This window comes from Argopecten irradians, chromosome 3 (genome assembly GCF_041381155.1).
Source record: "Argopecten irradians isolate NY chromosome 3, Ai_NY, whole genome shotgun sequence".
NCBI classification, from domain to species: domain Eukaryota; kingdom Metazoa; phylum Mollusca; class Bivalvia; order Pectinida; family Pectinidae; genus Argopecten; species Argopecten irradians.
This window is the reverse complement of record NC_091136.1, coordinates 30569209-30590224: the sequence shown is the minus strand read 5'-3', so window position 1 is coordinate 30590224 and position 21016 is coordinate 30569209. Positions and strand designations below refer to the sequence as shown.

At 37.6% G+C, this 21016-nt stretch overlaps 1 protein-coding gene across 2 annotated transcripts; it reads left to right on the top strand.

The window, feature by feature from the left end:
* Positions 1-6109: 6109 nt before the first annotated feature.
* LOC138318172 (uncharacterized) lies at positions 6110-20440 on the top strand. Of its 2 annotated transcripts, none has more exons than XM_069260329.1 (6): positions 6110-6664; positions 13232-13292; positions 13862-14262; positions 16254-16465; positions 16916-17498; positions 18473-20440. In XM_069260329.1, the coding sequence occupies exons 1-6, from the start codon at positions 6553-6555 to the stop codon at positions 18727-18729; spliced, it is 1626 nt and encodes a 541-aa protein (XP_069116430.1). In that variant the 5' UTR covers positions 6110-6552; the 3' UTR covers positions 18730-20440. The 2 variants fall into 2 exon arrangements, with proteins under 2 accessions (XP_069116430.1, XP_069116431.1); XM_069260330.1 differs by having other exon boundaries at positions 6110-6673.
* Positions 20441-21016: the final 576 nt, after the last annotated feature.

The following is a 21016-nucleotide window of genomic DNA, read 5'->3' as shown; positions in this document are numbered from 1 at the left end:
ATCGTCATCTGTTGTATGGCGTCTGTTACCTTTTCTAATTTCAACTTCTCAACTGCCATCAGTTGAATATCGAGACGATCTTAATGAAGTCATGTTATCATCCCGATCGGTCTAAAAAATTTGATGGCCATCTCGGCTTTAAAGTCTTACATGGAATCTTTATAATTTTCAGCACCCCTATTGTATGAATTCTTTTGTTATCCCCCGCCCAACGAAGTTGGCGGGGGATATACAAATGGGTTCCGTCCGTCCGTCCGTACGAATGGTTTCCGGGGCATAACTCTAAAACCAGTAGAGATATTTCCACGAAACTTCATACACACATTGGTCTTATGGTCTAGTAGTGCCTTTTGCTATTTTAAGGTTTTCTTTTTTTGCATTTTTTTCCGTAACCATGGAAACATTGCTGAAAAAATATCATATTTTTGTACCAGGTTCGTTTCCGGGGCATAACTCTAAAACCAGTAGAGATATTTCCATGAAACTTCATACACACATTGGTCTTATGGTCTAGTAGTGCCTTTTGCTATTTTTAGGTTTTCATTTTTTGCACTTTTTCCGTAACTATGGAAGTATTGCTGAAAATATCATATTTTTGTACCAGGTTCGTTTCCGCAGCATAACTGGAAAACCGGTTGAGATATATGCACGGAACTCCATAGGCACATTAGTCTTATGGTCTAGTAGTGCCTTTTGCTATTTTAAGGTTTTCACTTTTTGTACTTTTTTCTGTAACCATGGAAACATTGCTGAAAATGGCAGATTTTTGTGTAAGAATCGTTTCCGGAGCACAACTCTAAAACCAGCAGAGATATTTCCATGAAACTTCATAGACACATTGTTCTTATGGTCTAGTAGTGCCTTTTGCTATTTTTAGGTTTTCACTTTTTGTACTTTTTTCTGTAACCATAGAAACATTGCTGAAAATATCATATTTTTGTAACAGGTTCATTTCCGGAGCATAAACTCTAAAACCAGCAGAGATATTTCCACGAAACTTCATAGACACATTCTTAATTTTTTTATGGTCTAGTAGTGCCTTTTGCTATTTTAAGGTTTTCACTTTTTGTACTTTTTTCTGTAACCATGGAAACATTGCTGAAAATGGCAGATTTTTGTGTAAGAATCGTTTCCGGAGCACAACTCTAAAACCAGCAGAGATATTTCCATGAAACTTCATAGACACATTGTTCTTATGGTCTAGTAGTGCCTTTTGCTATTTTTAGGTTTTCACTTTTTGTACTTTTTTCTGTAACCATAGAAACATTGCTGAAAATATCATATTTTTGTAACAGGTTCATTTCCGGAGCATAACTCTAAAACCAGCAGAGATATTTCCACGAAACTTCATAGACACATTCTTAATTTTTTATGGTCTAGTTGTACATTTTGCTATTTTTAGGTTTTCATTTTTTGCACTTTTTCCGTTACCATGGAAACATTGCTGAAAATATCATGGTAAATGGTAAATGTTACTTTGCAAAACTCCCCCCATCTTTGTGTATATAGTCTAATATAAATGTCAAGGCTGTATACCTGATTCAACAATTGAAGCCCCGCTCTACTTGAATTATACTCCATCTTTCTTTAGCTCAACTTCCTTTTTCCTGTTTTTTTTCATACACATAAGTCTCCACAATCAAACTTACTTCAGCTTTGATATCTCCATTGGAGGGGGATCTGAATGACTATGTCCTTGTTTGATTAATTATCGTCCTATTAACAGCAATGGTCCTGTAAGGACGGCCACCCATGTATGCGGTGTGTTGCGTGTATGTTGTGCGAGGTGCGTGTTTTGGGAGACTGCGGTATATTCATGTTGTGTCTTCTTGAATAGTGGAACTGTTGCCCTTTTTATGGTGCTATATCACTGAAGCATACCGCCAAAGACACCAAGCAAGTCAACACACCCCACCCGGTCACATTATACTGACAACGGGCGAACCAGTCGTCCCACTCCCTGTATGCTGAGCGCTAAGCAGGAGCAGAAACTACCACTTTTATAGACTTTGGTGTGTCATGGCCAGGGGACAGAACCCAGAGCCTTCCTCACAGGGGCGAATGCTCAGCTCAAGGCCAAAAGTGAGGCGGTGCCAAGGGAGGCATTAGGAAAGATAAAGTAAGTTAGGAAGAAGGGAAAAAATAAGATCCTAAATTTACTCGCCTTTTACGATCATGCAATAGGGGCAGCAGGTACAATTCTAACGCCCTACCTGCAGGGCAAAAAAGTCGTTTGTATATTGCAGAAGGGATTGTTTTATTTTGTTGGACGCCATTTTACAAATGTATATGGGTGTAAATACATCCTCACGGCACATATACATGTACAAAACCCCTAGGGCTGTAACGAGTATCCGAGTACTCGAGTATTCACGAATTATTGAGAAAGATCGGATACGAATATTCGTTACTCCTGATATTTGTGGATCGCGATCTTTTCAAAAGCAAAAAAAAGTACCTTCTTTAATGCTGTCATAGCTCAAAAATGTGAAGGATTGTATACACTAAAGTCTGATATCATCGATGTTTTCACTTTGAAGTAGACGGAAGTACACATGAGCTGCGTGAAGTAAAGCTAGCAACATGTTATTTTCGTACCCACGCTCGATGCAATGTTGTGAATTCTTCATGAAATAATAATGATAAAACATAATTATTGACTTCTAGAGATGTAAAAGATTATTATCGATTTCGTTTTCATTACGGGTCGGAAATATGTAAAAATACGAATATATTATATTAGGCAACTGAGTACTGTAGATGTGAACCCCATGTCAAAAACGAAAGGTAGGCTAATTATGAGTCAAAATCATAAATCACCTGATTAGAAATAAAAACTATAGGCCTAGAACCAAAGTAAATTGTAACTACTCTTAAAGATTTTTTTTTTTCTTAATTTCAATGTTTTTCTGTATTTGACTAAAATAAAAGTAACAATGAAATGTTTTGATATGGTGATTTATGACTTACCATGATAATGTATATACAGTGTACCTGTTCACAGATGGTTTGACTTTGATTCATGCCGTAATTGATGTGCAGTAGTATTTTTGAGATGACGTTATTTCAAAATTCAAATGATTTGATTTTTTTACAGTTACAGTGACTGAATCCACAGGGACCTGGCACGATTTTTTTTAACTAACAGTATACATATATATATATTATAGTACTATAATATATATATGTATACTATTGGTTAATTTTTTTCGTGCCAGGTCCCTGTGACTGAATCCTACTGTACTTCACCTGTAACTCTATTGCTTAATGATAAGGAATGTAAAACTGCTAAAATTGGTTTTATTATCAATCAAGCATTTATCAATATATATGACCATTATTGATTTATCAATAAAAACAGTTTTACTGCAATTGAATCTTTTGCTTGTATCTAACTGGTGATTCGTGGTCCGATCTGTGAATCGTCAACCCTGAATCGTGGATCGGATCGGATCGCCACATGTTAGACAATCCACAGCACATATACATGTACAACCCCGGTAATAGGGACTCGAATAAGGGAATGTCGTCGAATAAATATGCTCTTGTTTCCATGAATTCCTTTTTGTGTGTGTTATAAAATCGGAAACAGAACGCGGTGTGTAGATCGAATGTGATCAAGTTAAGTGTAAGGATGTTGATTCCAGGTTGTCAGTTCTTGTCCTTTCTATAGCAGAAACAAATAGGTGTTCTCTGTAGTTTCTACGTTCATTTCCGGGACAAAGTTAAGACACAAGTGTAATCAATAGCCAATGACTAACTCCCACGTGCCTTTCTTCACGTCATCTACGATTATATACTAGTATGTACATTCCTGTGTTGGCTTTCGGTTCTTTCAGGGTAAAACGTGTTGGTTTAAGAGTTTGATGTGATTCGGTTTATATATTTACACAACGGTATTCGTGTACGTAGGCGTAAGGAATACTCTCGGTCACGTGTCTGAACCAAGACTTGTATGATGAAATTCAATAGATAACATTTAACCATGTGAGCGCGGGCTGGAACTACAGCGTCATTAGTACAGGGAAAGATACCAAATCAATAGTTATCGATAACATTATCGTTACCCATACAATTAACCAGGAAGAAAAATCTAAAAGACAAAGTACTTATTTACAATACCACGTACCAGATTAGATTTGATGGTTGATAGATTGATTAACGTGCTATTAATATCCAGGGTCATTTAAGGACGGTAGCCCGTGCATGCGGCATGTTGCGTGTGTAAAGTTGCGAGTTTTGGGGGACTATGGTATGTTCTTGTTGTGCCTCTTTATAGTGCTATTTCAGTGACACATACCGCCAGAGACACAGAGGAAGCACACTCTCCCGTTCACAATGACATCGGGCAATCCAGTCGTCCCACTCCTTTTATGCTGAGCGCTAAAGCAGGAGGCTATGGCGTGTCTCAGTCAGAGGACAAAACCCAGAGCCTTTCTCACAGTGGGCCAAAAGTAAGATACGGGAAAAGTACAATTACTGAAAATTAAATGGGATGCGACAGCAGTACTTTTGAGCTAAAGCTGCAATTTGATTGACCGAAAACCGGACACATTGAAACGTTGCCATCTTTATTCATCCGATCATATTGTAGCTCCCACTGGTATCCAACTTATCCCGTCGGTTTAATGACGACACTTTGCACGATATATCACAGGCGTCTGCATCTGGTTTTGGAAAAATAAAATATCCTACCCCTACTATATGAACAAGGTAATATACTCCATGAACCGGAAGTTGAGGGTACGCTCCAATTTACTTTGAAATTAAACCAAATTTGACAAAAATATTGAGTGTCCGCTCGTTTAATCAACGTACCTTAATTAAGAATCCTCTTTTTGCAATGTATGCCAGGTTTTTGTCACGAAGTTACGGGTTTTTAATATAAAACAGGACACCAAGTATCCAAGTAGCGGACGATGCATCAACTATGGAACGGAAGTAGATCTTTCAAGCAAGCAGTTAATCTGATAGGTTAATTAAATTAATCAGATTGCTTTGTGCAACTGCTCTATTGAAGAGTTCCAATTCCGTTCCACAGTTGAAGTATCGGAGTGTCTCACCTTGTTCATACAGTAGGGGTTTTATCAAACCAGAAGCAGACGTCTGTGGATATATCAACCTCCGAACAACCATTGAAATATAAATGTTCTTTTATTGGTTTGTTCTCTCGCGTGCTGTAGTGATAGTCAACTTGTCTACTGTGCTGTAATTAGGACGACGTCGGGAAACATAAGACGAACCGCGTTATATGAATTAACATTAATTTATAGATAAGTAATAGAAATTACCATTATTATTTTCATATTATGATACATATGTTTTACTGTAAACCAACTATTTTCGTGGTGGCTAGTTTTCGCGTTTTCGTGTCCAAAGAGTTCCCCCCACCCGGGGATTTAATTGATTCCATGATTCACGATTTCTAATAATCCGCGAGATACACGAAAATTAATCTCATGCAAAATCAGTTTTGAACAGTATACGGTTGTTGACTGAGGGCGAGGGCAACAGGTGATTTGTTGGACCCGAAGACAAACTTTTACCCGAAGCCGAGGACAACAGTTTGTGTGAGGGCCCAACAACTCCTCTGTTGCCCGAAAACCAAGTCGATAGCTGTTTTGTTATACCCCAATGACTTGAAATATTTGACATTACGAAATGTAGGTGTGACGTCACATCGGTCCAACAACACATTTTAACTGTTCTTTGGCCGCTCAACGGAAGAGTTCATTATTGGCATTTTTGTCAATAGAGTTTATATAGAAACTATTTTATATGGGTAGAGCACTATACCCTGTTGTGACCTCCTGATATTGCCTCTGTTCATCCTGTACATTTGTGACATTTTCAAAATGATTATAAAAGATATACATGGTATATGACAATGTTATCCATGTTTCAAGTTGAAATAACATCACACGGTACTGAATATATACATACATTTCTGTACTATTACTCATATACCCCTTTGTCAAACACCAACTGTGTTAGTGAATAGAGATAAAAACCATACAAAGCGCCTACGATTATTAGTACTGGTAGATTTGAAAATTTTTTGAAAGGCTGCTTATATCAAAGAAATGTTTAAAAATAGTAATCTTTTGTAATCAAGTGTAGTTTTTTATGTGACAAAATCGAGCGGCAGACAAATTTTTCCGTTTATACAAAAGTGAAACCACGTGACCAAACGGTATTACATACCCTACAACATTAGTAAGTGTGTATAGTCTACTTAAAAGCTTGATTAAACACACCGGATCATTGCACATGGTTCTATTATCGGAAATTTCCGAACTCAATGGATATCGTGGACGGGGTGGATTTCCGAGTAATTTCGTTATGATGTATTGGGAATTTCCGACCAGTGTACTAGATAGTAGAGTGTCCATACACATGGAGAACGGTGTGTAATTGAGCCGGTGACATCTCTACTAAGGCCATTGTATAGTTAATACTGTATTTGGATAAGGATCGTCTGTCCTCATTGGGTCAAGGCAAAGAGTAAATACTTCCGCTCAATTTATACTGGCGAAATTATACTAATTAAACATGGCGGCTACTAACGAGGAGAAACCCCTTCGCAGTGAGACCGTCCCCTCCCCCGGGGAAGAGACGAAGGAGAGGTCTGTGGATACAGAGGAAGCCATGTCTGACATCCCTGGTAAGTAAGGTAATAGTTACATGACGCTGGTTGTATTGTTCCTTGTCAATGTGTTAATAATACATGAAGAAAAGCAGGTTGTCTGACGACTCACTTGAACATTATAACTGTAACACCTTGGAAATATATATAGATACACTTGTTTACTGCGGTATCTACACAAATCTTTTAAACTTTATCCACGTAAATTCTAATTAGGATTCTTTCTATATTTGATGTAGCTAATATTTGTACGCACCAAGGGACTAAGTATTATGATCAAGTTGTGTTATGTTCGTTGACAATACAAATATGTATTTCACTGCGCGGTAAATCAATAATATACCCGTCAATAAGTGAACATATGGCTACATAAGTAGAATATTTTAATATATTTCTAAAAATTTAACAAACGAACCAAGCACGTCTATAACATAACCTATCTATACACCGGCTATACACTATAGATAAAGCTTTAGGGACCTTATTATATATTCTGTCTAAATAAAATATCTCAATCTCGTACGAAGATAATCCCCACATGACTAGGTCACACGTCCTTTATTGAAGTATGGAACATGTGACTATGTACATGAAGGTGTAAGTGTACCGCCAGTTTAGCCAGTGTTTGTAATTCCAAAAATAAGTCATATATGGAATTGTGGAAACTTAATCGTGATTTCGGTAGACTTCGTCAATGTACATTATTAAGTCTTCTTGGGCGAGCTCGTAGTCCACATTGTTGGTGAAACAAAGGGTATGGAATTTTCACACCCGCCTGTCTATATAGTTACACAGCATAGGTAAAGCGGCGATATGAAAAATATCACTCGTTTTAAGACATTTCCCCGTGAATTGCTAACATGTGACAACAAATGTTTATATAAATATAGGACACATTCCAGGTAATTATCTAGGATATCCAGGAAGATAACATTACTGACCTGTATACGTATTAGTTATACAGATAACGAACTATACAATTCGTCTAACAACAATAATATAGCATAAACAAATAAATAAACATTTGTGTATTGTATATATTACATCACAGGCTTTTGACTCCCTCGGACACCTGTATACTTAGTATTTATAATACTGGACCCCGTATTACACATATAAGAGTCAAAATCCTGTGACTTTACACGGAATGACCACAGATGTCAAACGTTGCCAACACGTTTATAGATTTGGCTAACTAGCACCCTTTTGGAGGGTTACATCTATTTGCAGCCATGTAATTTTGTTTAAATAACTGGCGAAGGTAATATTTAGCAACCCCCCCCCCCCCCCCGCCGACCCTTTCGTCTTTTTTTCTGGACCCTCGAAACAATACCGACATTTGCATATATGGCATTGTTTCCATGTACATGTATACTTTATCACTAATATGTTAGAATCTATCATGATGAAGTTATTTCAAAATATTAGATAAATGATGCCGTGTAAATGGACACCAAGACTCGCAAGAAATGGACACCAAGAGTCGCGTGTAAATAGACACCAAGACTCGCTTGTAAATAGACACCAAGACTCGCATGCAAATCTCATGTAAATGGACAACAAGACTCGCGTGTAAATCGACACCAAGACTCTCATGTAAATAGAAACCAAGACTCGCATGCAAATCGATACAACGACTCTCATGTAAATAGACACCATGACTCGCGTGTAAATGGACACCAAGACTCGCAAGCAAATCGATACCAAGACTCTCATGTAAATGGACAACAAGACTCGCGTGTAAATGGACACTAAGGCTCTCATGTAAATGGACACCAAGACTCTCATGTAAATGGACACCGAGACTCTCATGTAAATGGACACCAAGACTCGCGTGTAAATGGACACATAGACCCAAGACTCTCATGTAAATGGACACCAAGACTCTCATGTAAATGGACACCAAGACTCTCGTGTAAATGGACACCAAGACTCGCGTGTAAATGGACACATAGACCCAAGACTCTCATGTAAATGGACACCAAGACTCTCATGTAAATGGACACCAAGATTCTCGTGTAAATGGACACCAAGACTCGCGTGTAAATGGGCACATAGACCCAAGACTCTCATATAAATGGACACCAAGACTCTCATGTAAAAGCACAGGGGCCTGGCACGATTTTTTTAAACTAACAGTATACATATATATATATTATAGTATCAAGGGTATGAACTCGGCGGTCGAGAAAAACGGACCTATTTTTTTAAAACCGTGATTATTTTAATAAATGGGTTCTATACAACATTGACGGATATCTTACCTTAAAGAGAAATAATTTATCTTTCCATTGAATGCTTGATGAACAAAATTGGCCAAGTATTGAAGAAGTTATGGCTTGATGAATCGGGAAATTTACGAAAAATATGCCAGGTAGACATTTCCCTGTCCGGTCGAAATGTCGTCTCGGCTCTAATGGGCACCTCAAAAACCAAGCCAAAATCACAAAATCTACGCTTGTGGTGGTAAACAGTACCCATAACTGTGTTCATCCACAATCTCTTTTGGAAGTGTCATGACCCGTACTTTGTAGAAACTCCATTTAAACATCGTGTAGCTCACTTACTTTAACCGTCACCGCCATGTTCATTTGTTCTTCGGAACGCTTCTCGAGTTTACACATAAGCACAACATTACATAATTTGCATAATGAAGTCACGATATGTAAAGTCGAGAAGCATTCCGAGAGAAAAATGAACATGGCGCTGACGGTTAAAGTAAGAGAGCTACACGATGTTTAAATGGAGTTCCTACAAAGTACGGGTCATGACGCCTCCAAAGGAGATAACGGATGAACACTGTTTACCACCACAAGCGTAGATTTTGTGATTTTGGCTTGGTTTTTGAGGTACCCATTAGAGCCGAGACGACATTTCGACCGGACAGGGAAATGTCTACCTAGCATATTTTTCGTAAATTTCCCGATTCATCAAGCCATAACTTCGTCAATACTTGGTCAATTTTGTTCATTAAGCACTCAATGAAAAGATAAATTATTTCTGTTTAAGGTAAGATATCCGTCAATGTTGTATAAAACCCATTTATTAAAATAATCACAGTTTTAAAAAAATAGGTCCGTTTTTCTCGACCGCTGAGTTCATACCCTTGATACTATAATATATATATATCTATTGGTTAAAATTTTTCGTGCCAGGTCCCTGTGTGTAAAAGGACACCAAGACTCTCATGTAAATGGACACCGAGACTCTCATGTAAATGGACACCAAGACTCGCGTGTAAATGGACACAAGACTCTAATGTTAATGGACACCGAGACTCTCATGTAAAAGGACACCGAGACTCTCATGTAAATTGACACCAAGACTCTTGTGTAAATGGACACCAAGGCTCGCGTGTAAATGGACACATAGACCCAAGACTCTCATGTAAATGGACACCAAGACTCTCATGTAAATGGACACCAAGACTCGCGTGTAAATGGACACCAAGACTCTCATGTTAATCGACACCAAGACTCTCATGTAAATGGACACCAAGACTCTCATGTTAATGGACACCAAGACTCGCTTGTTAATGGACATCAAGAGTCGCGTGTAAATAGACACCAAGACTCGCTTGTAAATAGACACCAAGACTCGCATGCAAATCTCATGTAAATGGACAACAAGACTCGCGTGTAAATCGACACCAAGACTCTCATGTAAATAGAAACCAAGACTCGCATGCAAATCGATACAACGACTCTCATGTAAATAGACACCATGACTCGCGTGTAAATGGACACCAAGACTCGCAAGCAAATCGATACCAAGACTCTCATGTAAATGGACACCAAGACTCGCGTGTAAATGGACACCAAGACTCTCATGTAAATGGACACCAAGACTCTCATGTAAATGGACACCAAGACTCTCATGTAAATGGACACCAAGACTCGCGTGTAAATGGACACATAGACCCAAGACTCTCATGTAAATGGACACCAAGACTCTCATGTAAATGGACACCAAGACTCTCGTGTAAATGGACACCAAGACTCGCGTGTAAATGGGCACATAGACCCAAGACTCTCATGTAAATGGACACCAAGACTCTCATGTAAATGGACACCAAGATTCTCGTGTAAATGGACACCAAGACTCGCGTGTAAATGGGCACATAGACCCAAGACTCTCATATAAATGGACACCAAGACTCTCATGTAAAAGCACAGGGGCCTGGCACGATTTTTTTAAACTAACAGTATACATATATATATATTATAGTATCAAGGGTATGAACTCGGCGGTCGAGAAAAACGGACCTATTTTTTTTTAAAACCGTGATTATTTTAATAAATGGGTTCTATACAACATTGACGGATATCTTACCTTAAAGAGAAATAATTTATCTTTCCATTGAATGCTTGATGAACAAAATTGGCCAAGTATTGAAGAAGTTATGGCTTGATGAATCGGGAAATTTACGAAAAATATGCCAGGTAGACATTTCCCTGTCCGGTCTCGAAATGTCGTCTCGGCTCTAATGGGCACCTCAAAAACCAAGCCAAAATCACAAAATCTAAGCTTGTGGTGGTAAACAGTACCCATAACTGTGTTCATCCACAATCTCTTTCGGAAGTGTTATGACCCGTACTTTGTAGAAACTCCATTTAAACATCGTGTAGCTCACATACTTTAACCGTCACCGCCATGTTAATTTGTTCTTCGGAACGCTTCTCGAGTTTACACAGAAGCACAACATTACATAATTTGCATAATGAAGTCACGATATGTAAAGTCGAGAAGCATTCCGAGAGAAAAATGAACATGGCGCTGACGGTTAAAGTAAGTGAGCTACACGATTTTTAAATGGAGTTCCTACAAAGTACGGGTCATGACGCCTCCAAAGGAGATAACGGATGAACACTGTTTACCACCACAAGCGTAGATTTTGTGATTTTGGCTTGGTTTTTGAGGTACCCATTAGAGCCGAGACGACATTTCGACCGGACAGGGAAATGTCTACCTAGCATATTTTTCGTAAATTTCCCGATTCATCGAGCCATAACTTCGTCAATACTTGGTCAATTTTGTTCATTAAGCACTCAATGAAAAGATAAATTATTTCTGTTTAAGGTAAGATATCCGTCAATGTTGTATAAAACCCATTTATTAAAATAATCACAGTTTTAAAAAAATAGGTCCGTTTTTCTCGACCGCTGAGTTCATACCCTTGATACTATAATATATATATATATCTATTGGTTAAAATTTTTCGTGCCAGGTCCCTGTGTGTAAAAGGACACCAAGACTCTCATGTAAATGGACACCGAGACTCTCATGTAAATGGACACCAAGACTCGCGTGTAAATGGACACAAGACTCTAATGTTAATGGACACCGAGACTCTCATGTAAAAGGACACCGAGACTCTCATGTAAATTGACACCAAGACTCTTGTGTAAATGGACACCAAGGCTCGCGTGTAAATGGACACCAAGGCTCTCATTTAAATGTACACCAAGACTCTCATGTAAATGGACACCAGGACTCGCGTGTAAATGGACACCAAGACTCTCATGTAAATGGACACCAAGACTCTCATGTTAATGGACACCAAGACTCGCGTGTTAATGGACACCAAGACTCGCTTGTAAATGGACACCAAGAGTCGCGTTTAAATGGACACCAAGACTCGCTTGTAAATCGACACTAAGAGTCGCGTGTAAATGGACACCAAGAGTCGCGTGTAAATGGACACCAAGCCTTGCTTGTTAATGGACATCAAGAGTCGCGTGTAAATCGACAACAAGAGTCACGTGTAAATCGACACCAAGGCTAGACTGGTTCCCTTCCCTTAGTTCTCTACTCTCCGCCAGGCTTCGCTCCGCTCACTCAGTGAAGCGTATGCAAGGGAGGTAACTGAGGCGGGAACCAGTCTACACCAAGACTCGCCAATCTCTCCCCGGGTGCATTGCGGTCCCCAGCAATTCGTGTTCCACAATTTCACATCTGGGGACCGAAATTAACTTTGGGTGAGATTGCAAGACTCGCATGTAAATCGACACCAAGACTCGCGTGTAAAACGACACCAAGACTCACTTGAAAAAACGACACCAAGACTCGCGTGTAAACCGACACAAAGACTCTCGTGTAAATCGACACCCAAGACTCGCGTGTAAACCGACACAAAGACTCTCGTGTAAATCGACACCCAAGACTCGCGTGTAAATTGACACCATGAATCGCTTGTAAAACTACACCAAGACTCGCGTGAAAATTGTTAAGTAGGATGGTAAAAAAAGCATGCCCAAAACGACCAGGACCCGAAACGAAATGATGTAAAAGTCCCGAGTGAAATGGGCGGTAATGGCTATTAGTTGACCTTATTAAATTAATTTAGTCTCTATTTTTGGTGCATTCTCCAAAAGAACATGTAAATTCTGAAATATCGAAGAGTAATGATAATGATGAAAAAAATCGATATTGGTTTAAACATGCACCACATCAATGTTTCCACGTAATTTTATTAAGAATAAAGTTTACGTATATATATACGAAACTAGCTATATAAGTTATGTATGTCTATACAATGTGTGTATAAAACAAATAATAAGTTACTGTTTTCATCCTTAAATTTAGAGACGATGGCTGACGGATTTAAAAGCCGTCTTACATCACGGGTGAAAAAACTAGTGAAGCGGTAAGTTACTTAGTTACAAGCTGCAATATCATCATCATAGACTTCAATAATTTGTGAAATATACCTAATACCAATTTTGTCTGTGAATCTTTTCAGAACCACATTTATGCATCGTTTAGATTTAATTTGCACCACAATGATGTATAACTACACTGTTTGGGAATGAAATAATATATCTTAACAGCATATCGAGTAATATATGTGAAATTATGTGAAAAAGTGGAGGAAATGCTGATGCGTAAGTAAACTTTCCTGTGTCCGTGAAGCATATCAAAGCTCAAATTGCCGATCGCATGATCTTTCTGAAGAATGTTCTCCAAAACTACTATGATTTCCTACACGAGAGTACACAGTTAAATAAGTACTAATACACAGGTGGTTTTAGGCTATAAATTGTAATGTTCCCGGAAGATATACCTGAAGTGGCAGGATTTTCGCCATCTTTCCTCGAAACTATCATTTTGAGTCACGTGATTCCAACCCTGATCTAATAAATTTCCTATGTTACTTTTGCCAAGGAAGTCAGATGACCGTTAAGGCCCTTGGGCCTCTTGTTTATGTTATTGTAGGATAAAGCATGGAAATAAACCGAAACCAATCAAATCGACTGATGTACCACTTATAGAGGAATGTCCGAGGTTAGAGGAGGCTGAAGCCGGGTTTGTCTCCGAAGATAGTACCGGAAGTGACAGTGATATTGACATTCAGCCAAACGAGGCTTGTAATGATTCACCGGAAGTGTGGGAATGGAGAGGCCCAGTGACTGTACCCAAGGATGCGTACGATTGTAACCACTTTCGGCGCGGGGTTGCTGTCCTAATTGTTAACACAGAATTTGCAAATATTAAAGGCAACCGTCCCGACGCTGAGCACGACATTGAAAATTTGAATCTGTTATTTAAAGTTCTCGATTTTGAAGTGATTGTTTTGAAAAACAAGACCACCAAAGCTCTCATGGACTCGTTGATAGGTAAGAAGCTAATCGGTAGGTTGTGGTTAACTTTACGGAGTTGTATCCCTTGCAGTAGGTGATTATGGTTGATGTATTATATATGTATATTGATTATAGTCATGTGTGCTGTAACTGTGTGATCATTTTGACATCTTATTTTTCCCTTAATAATTTATTGAAACCCAAAAGGTCTGATGAATTAAGAATCGAAAATAATATTGAAATGGACAGACAAGTTGTATTCACTTTGAGTCTGCTGACTCACCAGTTACATTAAAAAAACATTAATACATGTCATTTAAATGGTATACAATGTATCTTATAATATAAACAGATAGACAGTAGTACATCCCGAAGAGTATAACTAATTGATTAATGAAGATCTTTTTGCGCTCGCAGCTTTAAGGTATTTTGCTTCTGTAATTCTTTCACATCTGTTACATTAAAAAGTTGTATTAGTTTATACATACTTTGTTTTTTGAAACAATAGTTTTTCATGATTTTTTTACGGATATCAGAGTAACATGGACATTTCAAAACGAAATGAAATTCATCTTTAACGTCATTTAAATTACACAAAGTACATATTCCTAACTGTTGCTGTACATTTTGGTAACGACACTTTTCTACATTAAGATGGTGCGCGGAGATTCTTATTTTGGAAATTTCTTTAAGAAGATCTTTTAAAATTGGTTTTCTTAAATAGTATTGTAGACCAAAATCGTGGTCAAGACACGGGTAAAATTATCTTTTTGAAAATGTTCTTATCTGTTCAAGACAATCGTGTTTATATATATCCATTAACCTTTGCTTGATTATACAATAAGAGTTGCTATCTATGTTATCTGTTTGCCAAAGATAACCTAAACCTATTCTATACAATTCATTTTTGATATTTATTCACCCATACATCATTGTGGTCTAACAATTCTTGATAACATGATTTCAAAACGCAATTTTGAGTTTCCTTTATTTTCTGAAGAGCATTAAAGGATATCTACCAAATTCTAAGTAAACCAAAGTATACAAGTATGTTTACTTACGCCAAGTAAACGTTTACAAAACATAGTGTGTATCTTTTCAACGTCTGATGCTTTATGAAAACCCCATATTTCTGAGCCGTAACTGAAAATACTATCGGCATTAGTATTAAAAACTGGTAACTGAGTGTGTTCAGTAAAACAATTTTTACAACATACATTCATAACTGCAAGTAATGCTTTTCTTCCTTGATCTGCTATTTCTTCTTCTTCTTCTTCTTCTAAACTTTCCATCAAAATTTAGTAACATTCCCAGGTAATTAAATTCATTGACAATATTCAAATGGCATCCATTATGTGTCCAATTTTCATTATTTCTCATAATTCCACCTTTTCTGAAAACAATAACCTTTGTTTTATCTGTATTGACTGTTAAATTCCACATTTTAGTGTACCTTGCTAATGAATTCAAATATCTTGTAAGCCTTCTGGTGTTTCTGAGAAGATCACCATATCATCAGCGTACTTAAGCAGGAACAAACTTAAGGTCTGGATTTCTATCGAAGGACAATTGTCAATTAAAAACTGCATCTCACAATCATCAACATGTAAGGTAGTAATGGTAACAAACATGTATGGTGCCCTGTAAACATTGGTTACAACACTGACCATTGTACTATACAAATCTTGCTTTTTATGCCATATGTATGTTTTGATGGAAACATATTGCAGAAATCGCTTTACAATTAATAATAACACTGAACAAATGTGAAATGAAGACCACAATTTGGTATCACGGTCTGACAGTATGTACTCATTTCACTGCGCTGTAGAACTGAACGTATTAAAACCTATATATTGTAGGTATTGTAATTCTAAAAATGATGGTATTTTTATGTTGAATAAAACACCAAAATCTCTCATTGATTAGTGAGTATGAACCTGTTTCCACCACTTAGAAAGTACACTACTACTTAATGTGACACGACTTCCAGAAACACGTCATTAGACCGTGCTATGTATTTTCAGACATCCGGTCGAAGCTTGAGGTGGACAGTGACTGTTTTGCGTGCCTAATCAGTACCCATGGTGAGGAAATACCTGTCCCAGACTACTACAATCTTCGGCAGCACGCGCTTCACACGTTCGACGGCACGATATTAACGGACGACATTGTCAGCACATTCAACGACGACAACTGTCCAGCTATGAGGGGAAAACCAAAACTTTTCTTTGTACAGGTAAGTAATTATCCATTTTTTAAGAAATCAAGTAACTATAATTCAGTATTAACTTTATACAAGCTAGTGCATTTTTTTTGACTAAACGTTCGAATTAACGCCAACACTTTCCTATATTATATGTCGTATGTCAACATAGGTCTCCATCCATCTGGAATCTGCGATTACTGAATCGATGTACGTTCTATCTATCTACTCTGTGATTACGTTTGGAAACTAATTACAAGTTGTGCACAAATGTCATGATATGAGATCACTTTCAGAAAAGCACAACTTGATACTTTAAGTTGTAATGATTCCATTACACAGGGACCTGACACGAAATTTTTTTACCAATAGTATACATGTATATATTATAGTATCATATATATATATGTATACTATTGGTTCGTGCCAGGTCCCTGTGTTCCATTACGGACGTAACAGTACTATTGTATGTAACTATTTCAGGCCTGTCGAGGACGGTTTGATGTTGTCGAGGCCGAAATGGCGGACCAAGGCGTCAATGTAGATATCATCGCCTATGACATTCAACATCCCGTGAAAGGAACGGGGGAAGGGGTACCTCACACGTCACAACATCAGGGATCTAAGAACACACACAACTCCTCGAGCAGACATCGGGATGGATCGCAAAAGGACGGCGGTAGTCCCAAAAGTCTTCCGTCTACAGAATCAGTGTCAGAGGAAGAGAAAGTTCGAGAAAAAGTAGATAACCTTCAGATCACAGGTGAGGAATATGATGTAACTTCCAAACCCGATACCAAAGGCATGAGTGATGACAATCCAGCCAGGAGGTATGCGCCAGGCGATATACCTTTTATAGACGACGAAGTGAACCAAATCGACGAGGAGGAACGAAGACGTTACCAAGAAGCATGCCTTCGCTATCAAAAGGAGGTACAAGAGTTACAGGAACAGATATTACGAGATCGGAACTTAGCTCTCCAGCTGAAGCATTGGATGAAGGATGGTGACTATTGTTCAGTGCCGTGCTATAAACATTGTCTCGTTATGTTCTCTTCAGCTCCAGGTTAGTAACCGTTGTGTTAAACATTAAAGCCCCACTACCTTTCCGAAACAAAAATGAAGTTTCTTAAAAACAACAATAACAGATGAAAATGTATATGGTGGCCTAAGATGAGGTTACAACACCAAATAAATGCAAGATCCTCTCCGTAATCTGTGGGAACAATGAATATTTATTTGGCTGTTTTCCGTCTAGAGCAGTGATAGTCAACTAACGTGCGGTAATTAGGACGACGACGGGAAACGTAAGACGACCCGCGTTATGAAAATAAACATTTAATTTATTTCAATTAAATTGGTCAGAAGATGATGGGTGTAGTAATAACGGTTAGCTAATAACTTTTGTTACTCTACAAAATAATCGATCTCGTCTTCTTTTTTTAAACATAAAAGCCGTTTGGAGAAGGTTTTTGACCTTTAAACTGCATAATTAGTTTTGATTGTCAATTTTGGAAGGACGAGTGTCTACTGGAGAACAGCAAATTCAACATGACGTGTTATTTTAAAAATTCTCCGTTGTCCAATTGATACTCGTCCTTCTATAATTGTCTCCTGAAAGCAGTTTAATGCTTATATATATTTGTATTTGATTTCCAGTACAATATGGTGACGTTACAACGATAATAACCTTAAAATAGCGGATGGCAGTTATGCACTGAAAAATGCCAACTGCGTTTGGAAATGTTACATATAATTATATTATAGATCTAGTGGAAATTTTAACAAGAGTTATCTTCCGTTGAACTATCAAACCATTATTATGACCTATATTCGGTCTTTCCATTTGAATTGAAATGCTATCTGTTTCTTTAGAAACAAATTGATATATATATATTGAAGTTATTTTAATACTGAACGAATTCCGATTTTCTACGTCTACTTTCATCGTTTGGTTTTGATTTGGTTGAATCATCTCGTATGGTTTTGTTGTGCATTTTATTGATTCTAGTTGCTGATTTTGTTATTTCCTATTTACAGAGCGACTAGCCTGGTGTGATAGTGGTATTGGTGGGTGGCTGCCACATTGTATGTATATGGCGGTATATAGGCTCCACAAATGTGACTTCCAGGTAGACCTATTACAAGTGCTGACGGAAGTTAACAATTACATGGCGGTGACTCTCCAAACTAACATCCCTATTAAGCCAGAGTGGCACCAATCTAAGTCAGCTGCCTGTATTTACCACATGCTAACCAAAGATGTCTACTTCCGGATAAGATGGAACAGAAATTAGGAGCTAGTAACGGACGTGTGAAATAATTGATGGTTTAATCGGAAAAACTGGATGTTTCGCCAGTTCAACCTCCTGATACAGTGTCGTAGTAAAGCGTAGTGTGTATCACTATCCATTTACAGAATCGTGGTACAACGTCCTGATTCTGTTCGCACTTGGTGCCTTGGTACAAAGTTGTAAGACATTTGATAACAACTACATGTTGCTTTACATGCTGTTTAAACGATGTCGCGGTATGCTATCGCTGTTGTAGTGTTGAGACAGAGATCGACTGAAAGGATATAACACGCAGTACAATTAAGGCCATATCTGTCGCCTAACGCGAAATAAAACTTTTAAACTGATGCCTTATTAAATTTGAGGACTAAGAACGCGATATTGTGGATTAAGAAAAACATTGTAGTTTTACCAAATGTCTCAATATAGGGACGTCGACAAAGGTACCGTCTTGAAATGAAATATATGTGCCATATTTTCTATCTTCAGTAATATGCTGTATCCCTGATCGAAAAAGAAAAGTGCAAAATGTTCTCAATCGATAACCATTCTACGCATAATAATGGCTACTCACTGTAGCACTTCTTTCTATGTAAGTTAGTGGGATTGATGCAATTCAATTGGAGCAGAACCAATGCATGCTTGACACTATACAAAAGCTACGGACGAAGACCGGGTTTTTTCGGGGTGGGGTGGGGGGGCATTTGTTTTTTAAATTATTAAATTTGGCTATTTTACAAAGTACTCTAGTACACAGCTGTTTCGTTTTACTGTCAGTACTTGCCCATATATAACATTGCTGCGTCTTGATGTTTGGCGTGGAACAGAGGATATCGAGAGAATGCCCCAAACCCGAGCCAATTGTCACATGGATATAACGTGGTGACTTCATAACATTGATTTGTTGGCTTTGGATCAGAAGTTTCCAAACACGAGCTGGTTCTGTAAAACTAAGATTAGTTATTCTAAACAGATGTGACGAAGTCTATTTTGTTTTGTACTCACTAATAATATCATTACTTACATATCACATGTCTTATAAACCCGGCGGGTTTCGCGATTTTTGATAAATAGGTACATTTTTATTTGGTAACTTTTTAAAATAATTGTATTAACTATACGTTTCTATTTAAAACAGGGTCATGACAACTACTTCAGTCTTGAGATTAAAGTTAAAGCTATGAACGAATTTGTCTCTCAATTTGTGTTCATATTGTTGATTTTTTGTTAGTTTAGTAATGTTTAATTTTATGGTTTTACGTTTTATCTATTTTTTAATGTTAAACACATGTTCATTAGTGTCCCGTACATGTTTTAACGTTAACGAGTCGAAGTCTGTCTCAGTGTTATTCTAATCATGTTGATGTTAATATAAATAATGAACCATCGTAATTTTATTTCATAAATACTTTTTATCTCCCTTTTGACTTGCACAACATATTTTCTGTTCATTTGGATTAGGCTGATTTTTGGTGGTGTTCATGTTAATCATATCTATATATTTTAATATTATTCGTCAACACTACTTTTGTCTCAATTAATATCTACGTGTATATTGAAAAGTCAAAGTTCATTTTAAAAGGTAAATTATAAAAAGCTTTCATTTATGTTCAGTTGTTTTTCATGTCAGCTCTTTTTACAAAATTTACTTTGACAAACGTTGACTGTATACATGTGTTTTGAATGTTACTAAAATGATGCAGCATTAAAATCAATAACATAAAAAAGAGGGGTTCCTTGGTTTTCTTTGTTGTAAAGTTATCTCCTATATGACACATATTTGTTTTTCTTAGCAACACCAACTAAAACAACAATATCCCAAAGACATTCTGAAATGACGACGAAGAAACAATACGGCGGTTTCGAGATCTTGAAACCCTCTTATTGGAGTGGACATGAGTTTGTTTTTGTGATAAAATCGACCTTTCCAACGACCTCGTGTACAATTTAGTAATCTTGTCCGAAATATTGCTGTTTGACAATTATGATTTTTAGTGACAGTGATTTCCTCCACCGTTTGTTTTATATCGAAAAAATGTAAGATGTACAGTATGTATTCAGTATCTCTTGCGAATGACAATGTGGGATACTGTGGTATGTTCGTGTTGTGTCTTCTTGTATAGTAGAACTGTTGCCCTTTTTATAAGGCTATATCACTGAAGCATGCCGCCGAAGACACCAAGCAACATATCCCACCCGGTCACACTATACTGAAAATGGGCGAACCAGTCGTCCGTCTCACTTTATGCTGATCGCACAAGCAGGATCAGAAACTACCACTTTTATAGAC